Source organism: Mustela nivalis, assembly GCF_964662115.1.
Source record: "Mustela nivalis genome assembly, chromosome: 19".
Classification (NCBI taxonomy): Eukaryota; Metazoa; Chordata; class Mammalia; order Carnivora; family Mustelidae; genus Mustela; species Mustela nivalis.
The window spans coordinates 21,639,313-21,657,856 of NC_139038.1; the positions used below are offsets into that span (position 1 = coordinate 21,639,313).

Consider the following 18,544-nt stretch of genomic DNA (forward strand, 5'->3'; position numbering starts at 1 on the left):
TCTCTCAAATGAAGAAATAAAATCTTAAAAAAAAAAAACCGTAATAGAGGGGCACCTGGGTGGCTCAGTGGGTTAGAGCCTCTGCCTTCAGTTTAGCTCATAATCCTAGGGTCCTGGGATCGAGCCCCGCATCAGGCTCTCTGCTCAGCAGGGAGCCTGCTTCCTCCTCTCTCTCTGCCTGCCTCTCTACCTACTTGAGATCTCTGTCTGTCAAATAAATAAATAAAATCTTTAAAAAAACAAACAAACAAAAAAAAAACAAAAACAAAAAACTGTAATAGAGTAATAAGGAAGAATGAGGGGCGCCTGGGTGGCTCAGTGGGTTAAAGCCTCTGCCTTCAGCTCAGGTCATGATCTCAGAGTCCTGGGATTGAGCCCCGCATCTGGCTCTCTGCTCAGCGGGGAGCCTGCTTCCTCCTCTCTCTCTCTCTCTCTCTGCCTACTTGTGATCTCTGTCTGTCAAATAAATAAAATCTTTAAAAAAAAAATAACGAAGAATGAAAGCTTCCCAGCTGTTTCTATGACATCAACACAACCATGATACTAACCCCCGACACAGATATCTACTAACGAGCTCTCTATGAAAAAGTTCTAAATAAAGCATCATCAAATATCCAGTAGGACTTTAACATGCACTCACACATGCGCATGCGCACCCACACAGACATCTCATAAACATGTGGGGCTTGATCTTGAGGTGCAAAAATAATAGGATATTAGGAACGCTATCAATATGATTTCCCACATTAGTAGATCAGAGGAAATAAAAATCGTATTTGACAAGAGTCAAACGATACACTTAAGATGTGTGCATTTCCTTAAAAGTAAATTTTACCCCCCGAAAAGAGAATCTTAAACTGATACTGAACTCTAGTTGTTGATATGAATGCTGAAGCAGTTAAGAGTGAAGTATGTTGATATCTGTAAGTTACTCTGAAATGCACCCCCAACAGAACCTGGATGGACAGAGCGATGGATGGGTGGGTTGATGTGTGACAGAGCTAATGTGCTGAAACACCAAACTAGGATCTAGATGTTGTTTGTTGTGTGCTTATCTCGACATTTCCATATGCTTAAAAATATTCATATGAACTACTGGAAAAAGGTAACCCCCATTAGGTTACAACTTAATTCGAAATTACATAATTTAATCCAAAGTAAGACACTCAAAAGGTGGAAGACTTGGAAAGCCTTACCCCTGGGGGGGGTGTGCAGCGAGGAGAGAGGCCGGCACTTACCTAAAGACGGGGAGGCAAAGGCTGTGACAATCTGCGGCGAGGCCAAGGCCTCCAGCCTGTTCTTCAGCGCCTCCAGGTGCACACATTTTTCTGAGTAGTCTGGCGTATCAACAAGCATCATTAAGCTGTTCTGCATACCGATCAGCTTGGCAGAAATCACAGCTACGTCCTACGAAAGGCCAGAACAGAAGATATTTATTTTAAAAGACCCCAGGTTCTTCAGGAGCGCCTGGGTGGCTCAGTTAGCTAAGCATCTGCCTTTGGCTCAGGTCATGATCTCAGGGTCCTGGGACTGAGTTCTGTGTCAGCCTCCCGGCTCAGCAGGGAGTCTGCTTCTCCCTCCCCCTCTGCCCCTCTCCCCTGTTCATGCACTCGCTCTCTGTCTCTGTCTCAAATAAATAACATCTTTGAAAAAAAAAAGAAAGAAAGAAATGAAAGACCCCAGATACTTCGATAAGAACAGACAAAATACAGGAAAAGACAGTTCATATAATAAAAAAATGGCCCATAAACTTATTATGCTCAATATGATTAGCAGTCAAATCAATGGAAATTTAAACAAGAGTTTTCTTCCTAACAAAGTGGAAAACCCTAGAAAAAATTATGATAGCTATTGTTGGTGAGGGTGTGAAGAAGAAGAGTCTGGTCCCATAAATTTGTACTGTCTTTCTAGAAGGTAATTTAGCAATTTGCATCAATAATTGAAAATTATTCGGACGCCTGGGTGGCTCAATCGTTAAGCCTCTGCCTTCGGCTCAGGTCATGATCTCAGGGTCCTGGGATCAAGCCCCACATTAGGCTCCCTGCTCAGTGGGGAGCCTGCTTCTCCTTCTCCCACTCCCTCTGTGTTCCCTTTCTCACCGTGTGTCTATCAAATAAATAAATAAAATCTTTTAAAAAAAAATGGGAAATTATTCACATGATTTTTTAATTAAAGATTTTACTCATGTACTTGAGAGAGAGAGAAAGGGTGCCGCGCATGAGCAAAGGGCTGGGGCGGGGGGTGCAGAGGGAGAGGGAGAATCAGACGACTCGCCAAGCACAGAGCCCAATGCGGCAAATCTCAGGACCTTGAGATCATAACCTGAGCTTCACGAAGGCAGATGCTTAACTGACTGAGCCACCCAAGCACCCCTCACATCTTTTGACCTCGTGTTTCCTTTTCTAGAAATTTGTCCTAAAGAAACAATGGGGGGGGGGGGTGCCCAGCTGGCTCAGTTGGTGTACCATGATCTCAGGGTGGTGAGTTTGAGCCCAACATTGGGTATAAAGATTACTTAGATATAAAATCTTTAAAAAAACAAAGAACGAACAATCAGAGGGACACAGAGATAGTCATGGATTCTAATTAATTAATGTGATTCTAGTGTTGTAGTAACGAAAGCCTGGAAGCAACCTAAGTCCTAAAGGACGAGTCACTCATAATGACATGCGGAATACGTGCACACATTAAAAATCATGTTTTTGAGAAGTATTAATTACAAAGGGAAATAAGACTTTCTATTAAGTAAGAAATAAGACATTCATTTAAGTAAGATCTTGTTTAGATAAAAAATAGACACTAGAATATATGTAATGTCTTTATATCAGTAATACATAATATATACAAAATACATAAGCACAAATATGGAAAGAGTAGGAAAAAATACCCAGTACACATTAAAAAAACTTATCAGTGTGCACAGGAATAGGATCATTTTGTTTTCTGCCTTGTACTTTCCGGAATTTTCCAAATCTTCTAAGACACACATAAATTATGTTTAAAATGAGAAAAATAAATGCTGTTTTTTAGAAGAATTCAAGGTATAGTAATTGTGTTTCATTTCATCACTCCACAGGTGTCTATATCATGTCAGACACCGTGTTAGATGCCTGAGACACACAGAAGCTCACACGGCAGCCCCTGAGTTCACAGCGTGTTGGGACAGTAAGATCAGGACACAATTTAAGGAGTACGGTTCAGGTGCCAGCGGCACAGGGAGGGAGCGAATGAGTTTGCCCGCGAGAGGCCAGGAGCCAGCAGGGATGCCGACTGCTCCAACGGTTTGGCGGAGGGACAACGGGCAGCAGGACCAGAGCGGTGGCGGAGGAACCCAACGAACAGACAACCACAGAGAGGTCCCGGGATGGGAAAGGCCCCCCAACCTGTGTTCCACACTCCCATTTCATCCATTTTCTCTGCCTTTTCCATGGAGGTTTCTCCCGAACTCTGTGACTGAGAAGGTCTTCCGTCAGGTGGGAGACACCAACTCCAGAAGGTAGAAAGACCCAGAGCAACTGCAGGTCTTCCCACTCTTTGCCTGTGTGTGTTTCCACATGCTGCCTTTTCCAATCCCTTGCGGGTTCGGGGAAATGACTTTCTTGTTTGTGTCTCTGAACCTCAAGCGCCTGCCTACCTGGCCTGCGGACATGCCCTCAACTAAAAACCTACCTGAGTCTTTTTTTTTTTAAAGATTTTATTTATTTATTTGACAGAGAAAGATCACAAGTAGGCAGAGAAGCAGGCAGAGAGAGAGAAGGTGGGGGAAGCAGGCTCCCTGCTGAGCAGAGAGCCCGATGCGGGGCTCGATCCCAGAACCCTGGGATCATGACCTGAGCTGAAGGCAGAGGCTTAACCCACTGAGCCACCCAGGAGCCCAAGACCTACCTGAGTCTTGAAGGTCTCCTCGATGTCGGCACTCAGGGTGCTCCACTTGTCCGCTTCCTGAAGGGATTCGGCCGCGAGCTGCATTCTGGACTTCACCTGGTCGATTTCTACCAATACCTAAAAGAGAGACGAGAGGACAAACACTAAGGAAGTGGCAGTTCCTTCATCTCTGGCCTCCGCCTGTGACCGGAAACATAAGCGTCACAGCACGCGCCTGTCTTGAGGGAGCTTCTGTGAATGTCTCCCCAAAACAAGAATCGGCCTGAGGGACAGGAGCCGAAATACCTGCATTGACTGAGATGTATCCTGTTCAAATTTTTTAATGTCCTCCTTGACAAGAATCATCTGTTCTTTCAGAAAAGACGCTTCCTGTTTCAGGGCTTCGACATCGCGGAGCACTTTGGGCATGTTCTGAAGAGCCTGGTGACTGGTTTCTGTAGCAAGAACCCAAGAACAAAAGGTGAAACTCGGACCGGTCACCAGTGGACAAGATGAACAGATCGTGAGACAGGAAGGGATTCTGCCCAAAGCACCCCCAACCACACAAGTTTTCTGTGGAAGATGCGGAGGGAGAGGAGGAGGGCTGGGAGGCCGCTCTGCCAGGACCACGTTCTCCCAGACCGCCGGACGTGCGCCATGTGATTTTACAAGGACGGAACCATCAACCTGACCCAACATGAACGCTTCTCCACTACTGAGTTCAATTGAAAGTCCCTTCATGAGGAGAGGAGGTGAAAGAATCTGACACTGGGTCAATGCCAACTATGTAGCAGGTGACCTACGAACATTCTAGCACTGAATGTCCAGAGGAATCACCAGCAGCCACCTGTTACAAATTGGGAAACTGAGGCTCAGAGAGGCTGAGTAACTGCCCTCGGATTTCACAGAGCTGAAACCAAACCTTACATATGTCTGGCCCCAATGTCCGCATTCCATGGTCTTTTTGAAATAGTCCATAGACGGCCAGCGCCAACTGGGGCACAGTTAAATGCAGGTCTCTAGGCGCCTGCCAGAGTTTCTCATTTAGCAAGTCCAGTAGGAGACTGGGTGACATTAAGAAAGCTGCATGTTGTAAACAAACGTCCCAAACACAGACTACAACGTGCACATCTCTGGGCCCTATGATGTGTTACGTGGAATTGGGAGAGCCTATGGCGCACCCTTGACCCTTTAAAGGGCAATGCACCGGGGAATCAGTAAGTCCACTGTCTTCTCTCTACCAGTGCGGTGAACGGAACCTGAACTTCTTTTTTTTAAGATTTTATTTACTTATTTGACAGACAGAGATCACAAGTAGGCAGAGGGGCAGGCAGAGAGAGAGGAAGGGAAGCAGCTCCCCGCTGAGCAGAGAGCCCGATGCGGGGCTCAATCCCAGGACCCTGGGATCACGACCTGAGCCGGAGGCAGAGGCTTTAACCCACTGGACCACCCAGGCGCCCCTAGAACCTGAACACCTTGAAGAAGTATTTCAGGAACCTGTTCATCCAGCTGTGACATAGAATAACAATCTGTTTCCAGCACTGACCCCAGGTAAAGTTCTAAGACTAAGAAAACAAAGACAGAACAAGGATTTCTTTCACACAGAGACGGACTTTGAACAATGCTGACTTTTAACAACATTTTTATAGCTCCAACCTTCTGCTTGCTAAGCCTCAGTCACTCTTCGGCCCCTGCTGGTCCCTCGTTTTCCTTCTGCACAACCCCCCCCCCCCCACAAACTGAATCCACTCTTTCTTCCATTTTTTTTTCTTAAGATTTTATTTGACAGAAAGAGACACAGTGAGAGAGGGGAACAGAAGCGGGGAGAGTAGGAGAGGCAGAACCAGGCTTCCCGCCGAGCAGGGAGCCGGATGTGGGGCTCGATCCCTGGGATCAAGACCTGAGCCAAAGACAGACGCTTAACGGCTGAGCCACCCAGGCGCCCCTCTTTCCCCCATTTTAAAACTCTCACTTGCAGTGGTTGCCTCTGGGAGGATAAGGACCAGATTTACTGTGAAGGGGAACGGAGGCACTTTCTTGGGTGACGGCAATATTCCCCTTGACAGAGATTTAGGTTATCCCAGCGTACACATTGGCCAAAACTCATGATGCTCATCAGAACAGATCTGTGCCTTTCACCTTATGTAAACTGTATTCAGTTGAAAAATAAAGAGCTGTAAAATAAGTGCTGAATTCTACTGTTTAGGGTACCAACTGAAATGTACAGGGGTAAAGCATACTGACGTCTGCAACTCATTTTGAAACACGTCAAAAAACAGGATGGATGGGGATGCCTGGGTAGCTCAGTGGGTTAAAGCCTCTGCCTTCGGCTCAGGTCATGATCCCAGGGTCCTGGGATCCAGCCCCGCATCGGGCTCTCTGCTCAGCGGGGAGCCTGCTTCCTCCTCTCTCTGCCTGCATCTCTGCCTACTTGTGATCTCTGTCAAATAAATAAATAAAATCCTTGAAAAAAAAAAAATGATGGATGAGTGGAGAGAGGGACAGATCTGTAACAGAGCAGAGCAGTACACTGTTCGCTGCAGAATCCAGGTGATGGGCTATGGACTCTCTTTACAAATTCTCTCACAGTTCCCGACCGCGTGGGACCTGCACCCACAGTCACTCAGCTCAAGAACCTGCTGTCATTCTCGATGCTCCCCCCCGCTCATCCCTCCTTCCAATCCATCAGCAAGTTCTTCCCATTCCTCCTCCTAAAAATATCTTAAATCTACCCATTTCTCACCATGACCACCGCCATAACCCCACTTAAAGCCACTATATGACAGTCCATTCTTCTGGACAGCTGCTTTTCAAACAGAGACAAAAACCCATCCAATGTCTCTCCCCTGCTTAAAAATCCTCTGGTACATGCCCTTTATATTCATTTTGTATCAACTCCAAAGTCTTTAATGTGACATTAAATGCCTGCATGAGGGACGCCTGGGTGGCTCAGTTGGTTAAGCAGCTGCCTTCGGCTCAGGTCATGATCCCAGCGTCCTGGGATCGAGTCCCACATCGGGCTCCTTACTGAGCAGGGAACCTGCTTCTCCCTCTGCCTCTGCTGCCATTCCGTCTGCCTGTGCTCGCTCTCTCTCTCTCTCTGACAAATAAATAAAATCTTTTAAAAAAAAATTTAATTAATTAATTAATTAAAAAATAAATAAATGCCTGCATGATCTGGTCCCTGTTTGGTTTTTGTGGGTTCCCTCCACCCGCCCCCAACTTGATCTATTAACTGATCCAACCTAAGACTGGGTCTGTTTTTTTGTTTTGTTTTGTTTTTAAGATTTTATTTATTCAACAGACAGAGATCACAAGTAGGCAGAGAGGCAGGCAGAGAGAGAGAGAGGAGGAAGCAGGCACTATGCTGAGCAGAAAGCCCGATAGGGGCTTGATCCCAGGACCCTGAGATCATGACCTGAGCTCAAGGCAGAGGCTTAACCCACTGAGCCACGCAGGCGCCTAGGACTGGGTCTTGTTCAACACTGTATCTCTGGAACCTGGAAACCAGTTTGTGCCCAATAAATGTTTGTTGACTGAATGAATGAACAAATCAATCCTCCAATTTGGAGGCTTCAACATCCCCCCCCTTGAGCCTCTGCAATAACATCTCTTCACTGCAGACTTGAGCCCTTGTCTCACCTTCCATAAAAATACAGCTTTAAACCTCTGAAGGCTTCCCACTGCTTAAGGGCCAAATTCCCAACTCCTTAGGAAGACCAAAAGGGAACACCTGGGTGGCTGAGTCAATTAAGTGTCCCACTCTTGATTTCCACTCTGATCATGATCTCAGGGTCATAGAATCAGGCCTGCTTCAGATTTTGTCTCTCCCCCTCTCTCCCTCTGCAGCCCCCTTCCCTGGGTGTGTGTGTGTGTGTGTGTATCTGTGTGTAAAGAATAAAATAAAATAAAATGATGGGCAAAAACGCCTTTCATCCCAACCTACTTTTTTGTCTTATCTCCAGAAGTCTTCCCCTCCCCCGGGGAAAGTGTGATCCTATAACAATAATATTAATGACTAATGTTTGTTGATGTTACTGATGCAGCTCTGTTAGAATTTCTCACTCTTCTGTGGACTAGCTAGGCCTTCTTATACCCACGTGGCCCTGCGTGTGCTCTTCTCTGTCCCCTTCATACCAGAGGGAGCAAGGTATAACGGGTAAGAGCCCTAAACTCTGGGACCAATCCTTGGCTTCAAATCCAAACTAGAAACATGATGCTGGGTCCGTGATTTCCCTCAGCCACAGTCTCTGCAACTATGAAGTGGGAACCATAACTGCGCCCACCTCCAAGGATTATTGCCAGGTTTAAACTGGATAATTACACTGAAAAGGGGCAACATTAGCATTCTGGCCAGGACCGTTCTTCATTGTGTAGGACTACCCCAAGCATGCAGGACACTAAGCATCGCTAGGTATTTCCACTAACTGTCCCTCATTGTGACATTCCTTCCCATCGCAAGGACTGAAAAACACACCCCACAACATCCAGAAACTCAGGGGATGGTGGGGCTGGAAGGAGGTGACATGACCACCCCTGGTTTGAGAACCACTTAGTTAATACATATAAAGCTTAAAAAAGAGTGACTGACACATACCAAGGACTCAAATATTGCTATCACCGTTATTAATGTCCTTTCTCTCTTTGCCCTATTAAGTCTTCCTTCAAGGCCTAACACAGTTGGAAAACCCTTTATGATTCTCCCAGATTAGGGGTGACTGCACGCTTCTGCCAGCTCTCATAGCCCCTGGTCCTACTTGCAGAAAAGCCATCCCTCATTGTAACTCAACTGTTTTGTATCTTCCCCACGAGGCAGCAATCTCCTGAAGGGTAAACTTTTTGCCCCTGGCCCCGTTTCTGGGCACAGGTGTGGCAGATGCTCAATTAGGAGTATTAGAGGCAAAGCACAATAAAGAACCTGCAGTGAAATAAAGCTACCCTCCCCCCCAACAACAGCCTTTTCTTAAACACTGGACCCATCTCTAAAGGAAAGTTCTATTTACTGGGTCATAAACTTCCCTGCGGGACCTGTCTCTCTCCCACCAAGCCTGGCAGAGAGACCGGCGTCCAGGAGGCATCTAATGAACGGACGGCGAGTAAACATCGAGTCGAGGAGTTAATGGAAAGGTTGCTGGTGTGTATTGTTTTTTCAGTTAAGTATCCTGGAAAGATGGTTCAAGTCTCTATTCAAGCCAGCCCACCTCCAAGGGCATGAAGGTCCGCTTAAACCAGCCCGTCTTCAAGGGCATGAGGGTCCGCTAAAAAACTACGCTCCCCAGATTTGTGTCATTCCCACGCCGCTTTTGATATGCTTTTGCGAATTTAAGGACCAGGTGACGATCAGTTACTATTCTTGAAATTCACTCTTTGGGACGTAAAGGAAACCTGATGGCACCGCCAGGGGTAGGAGGCAAGCCCCGGCCTCGGCAGGCGTGAGACAGGCGGCAGCGAGCGGAGACCGGCCCCGGCTACCCGCCCCCCCCCCCCCCCACCAAGGGTCTGCAGGAGGGGGAGGGGCGGGCCGGACTCGCCTTCCCACCGCGGGGCCCGCGCCCGCCCGCCGCCCGCCGCCCCACGCCCGCCCGCCGCCCGCCGCCCCACGCCCGTCCCGGCAGCTCGGCCTCACCCTCCACGGCGTGGTTCACCTCCTGGATGAACAGCTGCAGCTTCATCACCAGGGTGGCCGCGTGGCCGTCCGCCTTCCCCGCCGCCGCTTCCTTGGGGCCGGTCCTGAAGGCCGCGTTGATCCACTCCTTCACGTCGAAGTCTTCCGCCAGGAACTTAGAGAAGTCCATGGCCGCACCCGCGCTCAGCCCCGGCGTCCGGCGGCAACGAGGCTGTGGGGTCGAGCGGCCCTGAGAGGGCACCGGGGCTGGCCTGGTGTGGGGAGCGGGGGGCGGCAGGCAGAACCCCCAGCGCCCACTAAACTCGTCCCTCCGCGTCCCCTCTGTGAACTCGCGGAGCAGCGGGCTCCGAATGGTCCTCGCCGCGCGCCGTACTTCTTCCGGAAGTGGGTGGCCGTTACCATAGCGACGCCGGCGCTTCCGGGCGCTCTGCAGAGCTGGGGACCGGAGAAAGGCTCCCGGCGCAGAGCCTTGCTGACTTGAGTGCACGTTGAGCGCTGAAAGTATGTGCTTGCTCTGAAGCCCTTACGTGCACTAGCGCACTTAAAGAGTTCACTGTCCTCCGGGGGCCGTTATTCTCCCCCAAGGTAAAGATAAAGAATCAAGAGGTCGCTGAGCAACTGGTCCAGAGTCAGGTCGCCAGAAAGGGGGACGGTGGGGCCTTGAACTGGGGCAAGCGGGCCCCTGGAGCTTGAACTCTTTACCACGCTTTCCTGCCTTCCTACGGAGAGCGGAGCAATCTACGCCATCCGGCCTCAGCCCTCCCCATAGCCACATTGTCCTCCTGTCCTTTCCCGAAACGTACCACGCTGGAACTGGAACTGACCGGTTGCACCTGTTTTCTGTAGCCTCGTAGGACGCCTCGGAAAAGAGAAGGCTTCAGTGTCATGAGAACCGAAAATTTAAAAAAAATGCTTTGTGTGTAATTGCGAATAGTTTTGCCACTTACCCTTCTCACGCCAGGCATACTCCGACTCGATGCATATGGTAGTTCTTGAAGACTCTGTATATCTAAGAACCCCAATCCACAAATCAGGAAAAGCTAGTATACTGTTCTTGGTGGGAGCGTTGGAAGCCTTAGGCGCCTCTACAATATATCCCCTGGCCTCCCTGATGAACATTTTAAAAATAGCTTTACTAATAATTTACAGGATATAAAATTCACCCATTGTGGGATGCCTGGGTGGCTCAGTGGGTTAAGCCTCTGCGTTCAGCTTGGGTCATGGTCCCACATCAGGCTCTCTTGCTCAGCGGGGAACCTGCTTCCCCCTCTTTCTGCCAGATGCTCTGCCTACTTGTGATCTCTCTCTGTGTCAAATAATATCTTTTTAAAAAATTCACCCATTGTAACTATACAATTCAATGATTTTTTAAAAATTTAGAGTTGGGGGTGCCTGGGTGGCTCAGTGGGTTAAAGCCTCTGCCTTCGGCTCAGGTCGTGATCCCAGCGTCCTGGGATCGAGCCCCACATCGGGCTCTCTGCTCAGCAGGGAGCCTGCTTCCTCCTCTCTCTCTGCTTACTTGTAATCTCTGTCTGTCAAATAAATAAATAAAATCTTTTAAAAAAAAATTTAGAGTTGGTCTATCTCCACAAGAACATTTCCATCATCCAGAAAAGTTCCTTCCTCCTCATTTGCACTTAATTTCTGCTTCCACACCAGGCCCTAGGAAACCACTCATCTGCCATCTCTATAAATTTGCCTTTTGCAAACATTTCAGATTTCCATCTGGCTTGTTTTCCCCGAGCCTGTTTTTTGAGGTCCCTTTGTGTTCCACCATGTATCGGTTTGTTCCTTTTATGTTGTTGAATAGTATTCCATTGTGTGGATATGACATATTTAGCCATTCACCAACTGATGGGTATTTATGCTGTTTCTAGTTTAAAGTCATTATGAATAATGCTGCTATGAATGCTCAGCCACATGCCTTTGTGTAGACAAGTTTTCATTACTTTGGGATATATTCTTAGAAGTGGAATTGCTAAGTTACAAGATAAATTTATGTTCAACTTTTTTTTTTTAAAAGATTTACTTATTTGACACAGAGAGAGAGATCCCAAGTAGGCAGAGAGGCAGGCAGAGAGAGAGGGGGAAGCAGGCTCCCCGCAGAGCATAGAGCCCGACGTGAGGCTTGATCCCAGGACTCTGGGATCATGACCTGAGCCGAAGGCAGAGGCTTTAACCCACTGAGCCACCCAGGCGCCCCTATGTTCAACTTTTTAAGAAACTGTCAAATTTACCCAGAGTAGCTGATACCATTTTACATTATCATCAGTAACATGTGAGGGCTCCAGCTTCGCTGTACCCTTACCTATTTCCGGTATATAATAGTCACTGTTGCTTTTGTCTGCATTTCCCTAACAACCAACGATTTTGAACATCTTTTCATGTTATTAGCCATTCTTACATCTTCTTTGGTGAAACGTCTATTCAGATCTTTCACCCATTTTCAAACGGGGCTGTCTTCGTCATATTCAGCTGTTAAATTTCTTACATATTCTGAATTCCCCTTTTTTAAGGGGAGAGCTGAGCAGAGAGCCTGATGCGGGGCTCGATCCCAGGATCCTGGGATCATGACCTGAGCTGAAGACAGAGGCGTTAACCCACTGAGCCACCCAGGCACCCCCTGAATTCCCTTTTTAATATGGTTTACAACTATTTTCTTCCAATCTGTATCTTGTCATTTTCTTAATGGTGTCTTTGAGGTGCAAGTTTTTAATTTTGATAAATTCCATTATCATTTGTTCTTTCTTACGGATCCTACCTTTTGTCTCATTATCTAGCAAATCTTTGCCTAATATGAAATCGTGAAGTTCTAAATTTTCTTCTAGAAGTTTTAAAGTAGTAGTTCTTCATTTATGCCCATGGTCCACTTTGAGTTTTTTGTGTATGGTGTGAGGTAAAGGCCTAAGTTTATTTTTTTAAAGAATTAAAGTAACCTCTATACCCAGTGTGGGGCTCAAAGTTACAACCCCAAGATCGAGCGTCACATGCTCTACTGAACCAGCCAAGCGCCCATCTAATTTTTTACATACACGTATACAGTTATCCCAAGATGATTTAGAAACTTTCCTTCTCCACTGAATTGCCTTAATGTCTTTGTCAAAAATCAAGTGATGGGGCACCTGGGTGGCTCAGTGGGTTAAGCCTCTGCCTTCGGCTCAGGTCATGATCCCAGGGTCCTGGGATCGAGCCCCACATCGGGCTTTCTGCTCTGCAGGGAGCCTGCTTCCTCCTCTCTCTCTGCCTGCCTCTGCCTACTTGTGATCTCTGTCAGATAAATAAAGAAAAAATCTTTAAAAAAAAAAAGACAAAAATCAAGTGATACAGATATGAGGATTTCTGGACTTTAAATTCTGTTGCATTTTCTATATTCTTATAGTACCAATACCAAATTGTCTTGATTACCATAGTTTATAGTAAGTTTGGAAGTCTGGTAGCGTGGGTCCACCCACTTTATTTTTAAAAATTGGGGCACCTGGGTGGCTCTGTGGGCTAAAGCCTCTGCTTTCGGCTCAGGTCGTGATCTCGGGGTCCTGGGATCGAGCCCCACGTTGGGCTCTCTACTCAGCGGGGAGCCTGCTTCCTCCTCTCTCTGCCTGCCTCTCTGCCTACTTGTGATCTCTGTCTGTCAAATACAGAAGTATAATCTTTAAAAAAATTATTTTGCAGGGTGACCCGGTTGGCTAAGCATCTGCCTTCAGCTCAGATCATGATCCCAAGGTCCTGGGATCCAGCCTTATGTTGGGGTCCCTGCTTTTGGGGGAATATGTTTCTCTCTCTGCCCCTCCTGTCCTCTCTGGCCTGCTCTCTCACGTGCACTCTTTCTGAGATAAACACAATAATTTTTTAAAGATTCTATTTATTTATTTGAAATAAAGGGAGAACATGAGTAGGGGGCTGGGGAGAGGGAGAAGTAGCCTCCCCGCTGAGCAGGGAGTCCGATTTGGGGCTCCATCGCAGAACCCCGGGATCATGACTTGAGCTGAAGACAGACACTTAACTGAATAAGCCACCCAGGTGCCCCTCAAATAAATAAAATCTTAAATAAAAATAAAAACTAAAAAAATAAAATCTTAAATAAAAATTTAAAAAATTAAAAATTAAAAATTAAAAAAAATAAAAGAGGTCTGCTACTCCAGACCTCTTGCATGTCCCTATACATCTTATAACCCGCTTATCAATTTCTACACAAAAATGCTGCTGGAATAAGGATTTTATTGAACTTACACATCATTTAGAGAATTGACAATATGGAGTCTTCCAATCCATAAATGTGAAATGCCTCTGCATTTATTTAGATCAGGATTTTCAACCTTGGTGTCATTCACATTCATGACCACGTAATTTTTTGTTGTTCAGGCTGTCCTATGTTTTGTACAATGTCAGAGGCATCTCTGGCCTCTACCCCCTAGACCCCAAAAGCATCCCTTCCCCCAAACTGCGGCAACTAAAAATATCTCCGCACAATGCCAAAAATTTCTCAGTGCGAACAATCACCCCTGGTTGAGAACCTTTAACTTAAATCATCTTTCTCTCAGCAATACCTTTTGTTGTACATTGTAAATAACTTGCACTACTTTTGTTAAATTTAGTCCAAAGTATTGCATTCATTTTAATGCTATTATGAATGTAATTAATTTCATTTCGTATGTTCTTGCTATAGGAATCCAATTGATTTTTGTATATGTGTCTTGTACCCTTTGGACATTGATCAGTTCCAGTTATTTCTCTATGTATTGCCTGGAATTTGGCTATGTACAGGTTCATAACATCTGTGAATAGAGATTCTCCTTTCTCTTCCTTCTAACTGCACTGCTCAGAATCTTCAGCACAATATTGAGTAGAAACGGCCAGAGCAGACATCTTGGCCTTGCTCCTGGTCTTTGGCGTCCCTTTCAGTCTAATCCCTTTCTCAAGATGACCAAGTTCCCTTCTATTTCTAGTTTCTTAAAATGTTGGTTAAAACACATGTACTTTTGGGGCGCCTGGGTGCCTCAGTGGTTTGGGCCGCTGCCTTCAGCTCGGGTCATGATCTCAGGGTCCTGGGATCGAGCCCCGCATCGGGCTCCCTGCTCCGCAGGAAGCCTGCTTCCCTCTCTCTCTCTCTCTGCCTGCCTCTCTGCCTACTTGTGATCTCTGTCTGTCAAATAAATAAATAAAATCTTTAAAAAAAAAAAAGCACATGTACTTTTTTGTACCTATTAGAATACTTGTGTGGTTTTTGCCTTTTATTCGACTCATGTTATATAGCAATTAACATTTGGATGGTAAACTGACCTTGCATTCCTAGGATAAGTTCTACTTGGTCATGATGTAGAATGTTACCAGATTTGCTTTGATACTATTTTGTTGAGGACTTTTGTGTCAATGTTCATGGGAGAAAACTGGTCTGTAATACTGTTTTTGTGATCGATCTCTAATTTTGGTTTAAGGGTATAATACTGGTCTTAGAATCATTTGGGAATTGATCCTTCCTTCTCTAGCTTCAGAGTTTGAGAACTGGGGAAGCCTCTTCTTCAAAAATTTGGCAGAACTAACTGTGGCGCCATCTGGGCCTGGCTATTTCTTCTTGAGAAGATTTTATGAATTCAACTTATAGACCTATTCAGATGTTCTATTTCTTCTTAAATCAGCTGGTAATTCATGGCTTTCTAGAAACTTCTCCATTTCACCTAAGTTGGCATAAAATTGTTCATAGTATTTCTTTATAGTCCTTTCCAATTTCTGTAGAATCAGTAGTTATGTGTCTTATTTCCTGATTTTGGTAATTTGTCTTTTATTGTTGGTCAGTCTCCTATCTTGAACCATAAAATGTTCTTAGTAATAGAAGTCACTCATAGCAAAGCAACAAGACTGAAGTCATCTGGGTGCCAGACATCATCTGGACTGCATACAAACCCTAATCCCACTACCTCCAGGGTTTTTGAATTTGAGAGAATTATGGTTGACTTGTGTCTCAACTTAGGCATGAAATCCTAATCCCTAGTCCCTCAGAATGTGACCTTATCAATAGCATAATACAGATATAGTATTATATCTGTATTAATACACTACAGATATAGTTAAGATGTCCTACTGGAGTAGGATTGGCCCTTAATCCAATATGATCCATAGAAGATGGTCACGTGGGGTGCCTGGGTGGCTCAGTGGGTTAAAGCCTCTGCTTTCGGCTCAGGTCATGATCTCAGGGTCCTGGGATCGAGCCCCACATCGGGCTCTCTGCTCAGCAGGGAGCCTGCTTCCTCCTCTCTCTCTGCCTGCCTCTCTGCCTACTTGTGATCTCTGTCAAATAAATAAATAAAATCTTTAAAAAAAAAAAAAAAAGAAGAAGAAGATGGTCACGTGAAGACACACAGAGAAACCACATGACCACAAAGGGAGAGGGAGGAGTTCCGCAGCTGCAAGCCAAAGACTGCCAAAGATCATTGCAAATCACCAGTTATTTGACAGGTTTCAGAGTGAGCATGGCCTGATTTCAAACTTCTCCAGAACTGCCAAATGTCTGTTGTTTTTAAGCCACCCCACTCACTGTATGTTGTTGCAGTTGTCCCAACCAGCCAATACAGAGACGTAAGTATCTTTTGTGTAACCAATGCTTCTTTGGCCTTACCCGTTTCTTGCAGCTGATGAGAACCTTGACAGAGATGGAGGGGATGGTCAGATTCTATCAAAACCACCAAACAGGGTGCCTGGGTGGCTCGGTGGGTTAAGCCGCTGCCTTCGGCTCGGGTCATGATCTCAGGGCCATGGGATCGAGTCCCGCATCGGGCTCTCTGCTCGGCGGGGGGCCTGCTTCCCTCTCTCTCTCTCTGCCTGCCTCTCAGTCTACTTGTGATTTCTCTCTATCAAATAAATAAATAAAATCTTTTTTTTTTAATAAAATCTTAAAAAAAAAACCCCACCAAACATTTTTGTAGCCTTAGCAAACATTAGGTTAGTAACATTAGCAAAATTTTACTGGTTTCCATGAGAACAGAAAAAGTTGTGAAATGAACCAAGTGACAAAATGGAAGTCACCACAGTTACAATAGTAAATGAATCTCGGGTATGGTGATTTGAGGAGAAATGATAGCACCTACAGTTACAGAGTCCCTATTGTGTCTTATTATTTTGTTGATCTTATTAAAACTGCATCTAGGGCGCCTGGGTGGCTCAGTGGGTTAAGCCTTTGCCTTCGACTCAGGTCATGATCTCAGGGTCCTGAGATCAAGCCCTGAATCGGTCTCTCTGCTCAGCGGGGAGCCTGCTTCCTCCTCTCTCTCTGCCTGCCTCTCTGCCTACTTGGGACCTCTCTCTCTCTGTCAAATAAATAAATAAAATATATTTTTTAAAAACCTGCATCTAAACCTAAGAAGTAGATTTTTTTAATATTTTCACAATTTAACAATATAAAAACTGAGGCCCAGACTGTTGAGTGTCCTGCCCAAGATACTACAGATGGCAGAAAACTAGAAATTGAACCTGACTCCAAAACCCATACCTGTTTCCACTCTACAATGCTGGGCTGACAGAAGGCAGGCAGGGAGTGGATTGCTAGAGAAGATGTAAGCATGTCTGGGCCCATTGGAAATGGAACCAGGGTGAGGGAGAGACTGGAAATACACAGGAACTACCAGGAAATTCATGTGCCAATTTGAATACATGGGACTTTTTTTTTTTTTTTAAAGATTTTATTTATTTATTTGAAAGACGGAGATCACAAGTAGGCAGAGAGGCAGGCAGAGAGAGAGAGAGAGGGAAGCAGGCTTCCTGCGGAGCAGGGAGCCCGATGCGGGGCTCGATCCCAGGACCCTGAGATCATGACCCAAGCCAAAGGCAGCAGCCCAAACCACTGAGCCACCCAGGCGCCCCTAATACATGGGACTTTTAACATAGAACTGATTGATCCCATCTGCTGTCAGGAGATGGAATCCGAGAGCTGCTTTTTCCTACTAAGCAGTAGCATGACATTATCTTCAAGCTACATCATTACATCTAAAAACAAAATAAAACAAAACAAACAACACTCCAGTTCATTTGAGCATGCCCAGAGTATCTCCAAGGACGAAAGAGAACGCGTAACACTGTCTCCTAGAAGAGTAATCAGGTGGAAGACTTTCCACCTTTTAAAAATCTGGAAAAAACATTAAGCATAAAGATGTTTTTTTTCAGCCTAGCAACTTTAGAAAATGCAAATAAAATTTAAAGAAAACCCATTTACAGGGCGCCTGGGTGGCACAGTCGGAAAAACGTCTGACTCCTAGATTTGGCTCGGGTCACAGTCTCAGGGTTGCCAGACTGAGCTCTGTGTCAGGCTCCACACCCAAGTGTGGAGTCTGCTTAAGCTTCCCTTTCCCTCTCCTCCACCATGTTCTCGCTCTGAAATCTTTAAAAAACTCACTTGCAATTCTAGGACCCGAAGATTATCAGTTATTACATATGCACACATTTACCTAGATTGCTTGGTTTTTAAAGCGGGCTACGATAAATATAAAAGTATGGGTTTTGAGGCACCTGGGTGGCTCAGACATTAAGTGTCTGACTTCGGCTCAGGTCATGAAACATGGGATTGGGTTTTTGTTTTGTTCCATTCCACAGTAGTCCAAGGACAGCTTTTTTCCCTCCAATAGATGGCCCTAGTATCTTATGGTAGATAGCTAATCTACTACAAATCCAGTCTTCCCTTCTTCCTTGGCCAAAACCCAGTTTTGTGAGGTGTGGCACTGTGCGCAAATATGACAATTTCTCAGCCTTCTTTGCTCAAATTGTGGCCATGTCACTACACAGCCAGTTAGATGTGGATGCAAGTATCACATGAAACTTACGGGAAACCTTAAGAATGTCCGTTTTCCTTTTTTCCTTCCTTCCTTTCCTGTGTCCCCATCTCAAGCCATCACCACGGGACATGCTGAGGAGAGTATTCATGGGCGAGGGTTTCGGGCTGGCTGGAGTCTGGATCCCTAATGACTCTGTGATGCTTTTATCAGCAATGGTTTCAGACTACATCAGGTCTTTTTAACAAGAAAATAAACCTCTATTTAGGCCACAATACTCTCTCCTTATTAAACATGCTAC

At 45.7% G+C, this 18,544-nt stretch overlaps 1 protein-coding gene across 1 annotated transcript in view; it reads right to left on the minus strand.

Moving 5' to 3' along the window:
• COG7 (component of oligomeric golgi complex 7) overlaps positions 1–10,824 on the minus strand; it is an 83,092-nt gene extending 72,268 nt beyond the window's left edge. The window contains exons 1-4 of the mRNA XM_082714678.1: positions 9,491–10,824; positions 4,171–4,319; positions 3,886–4,002; positions 1,239–1,407 (exon numbers count right to left, since the gene is read on the minus strand). Of these exons, the coding sequence (XP_082570804.1) occupies positions 1,239–1,407; positions 3,886–4,002; positions 4,171–4,319; positions 9,491–9,659 (604 nt within the window). The 5' untranslated portion in view covers positions 9,660–10,824. The remainder of the gene's footprint in view (positions 1–1,238; positions 1,408–3,885; positions 4,003–4,170; positions 4,320–9,490) is intronic.
• Positions 10,825–18,544: the final 7,720 nt, after the last annotated feature.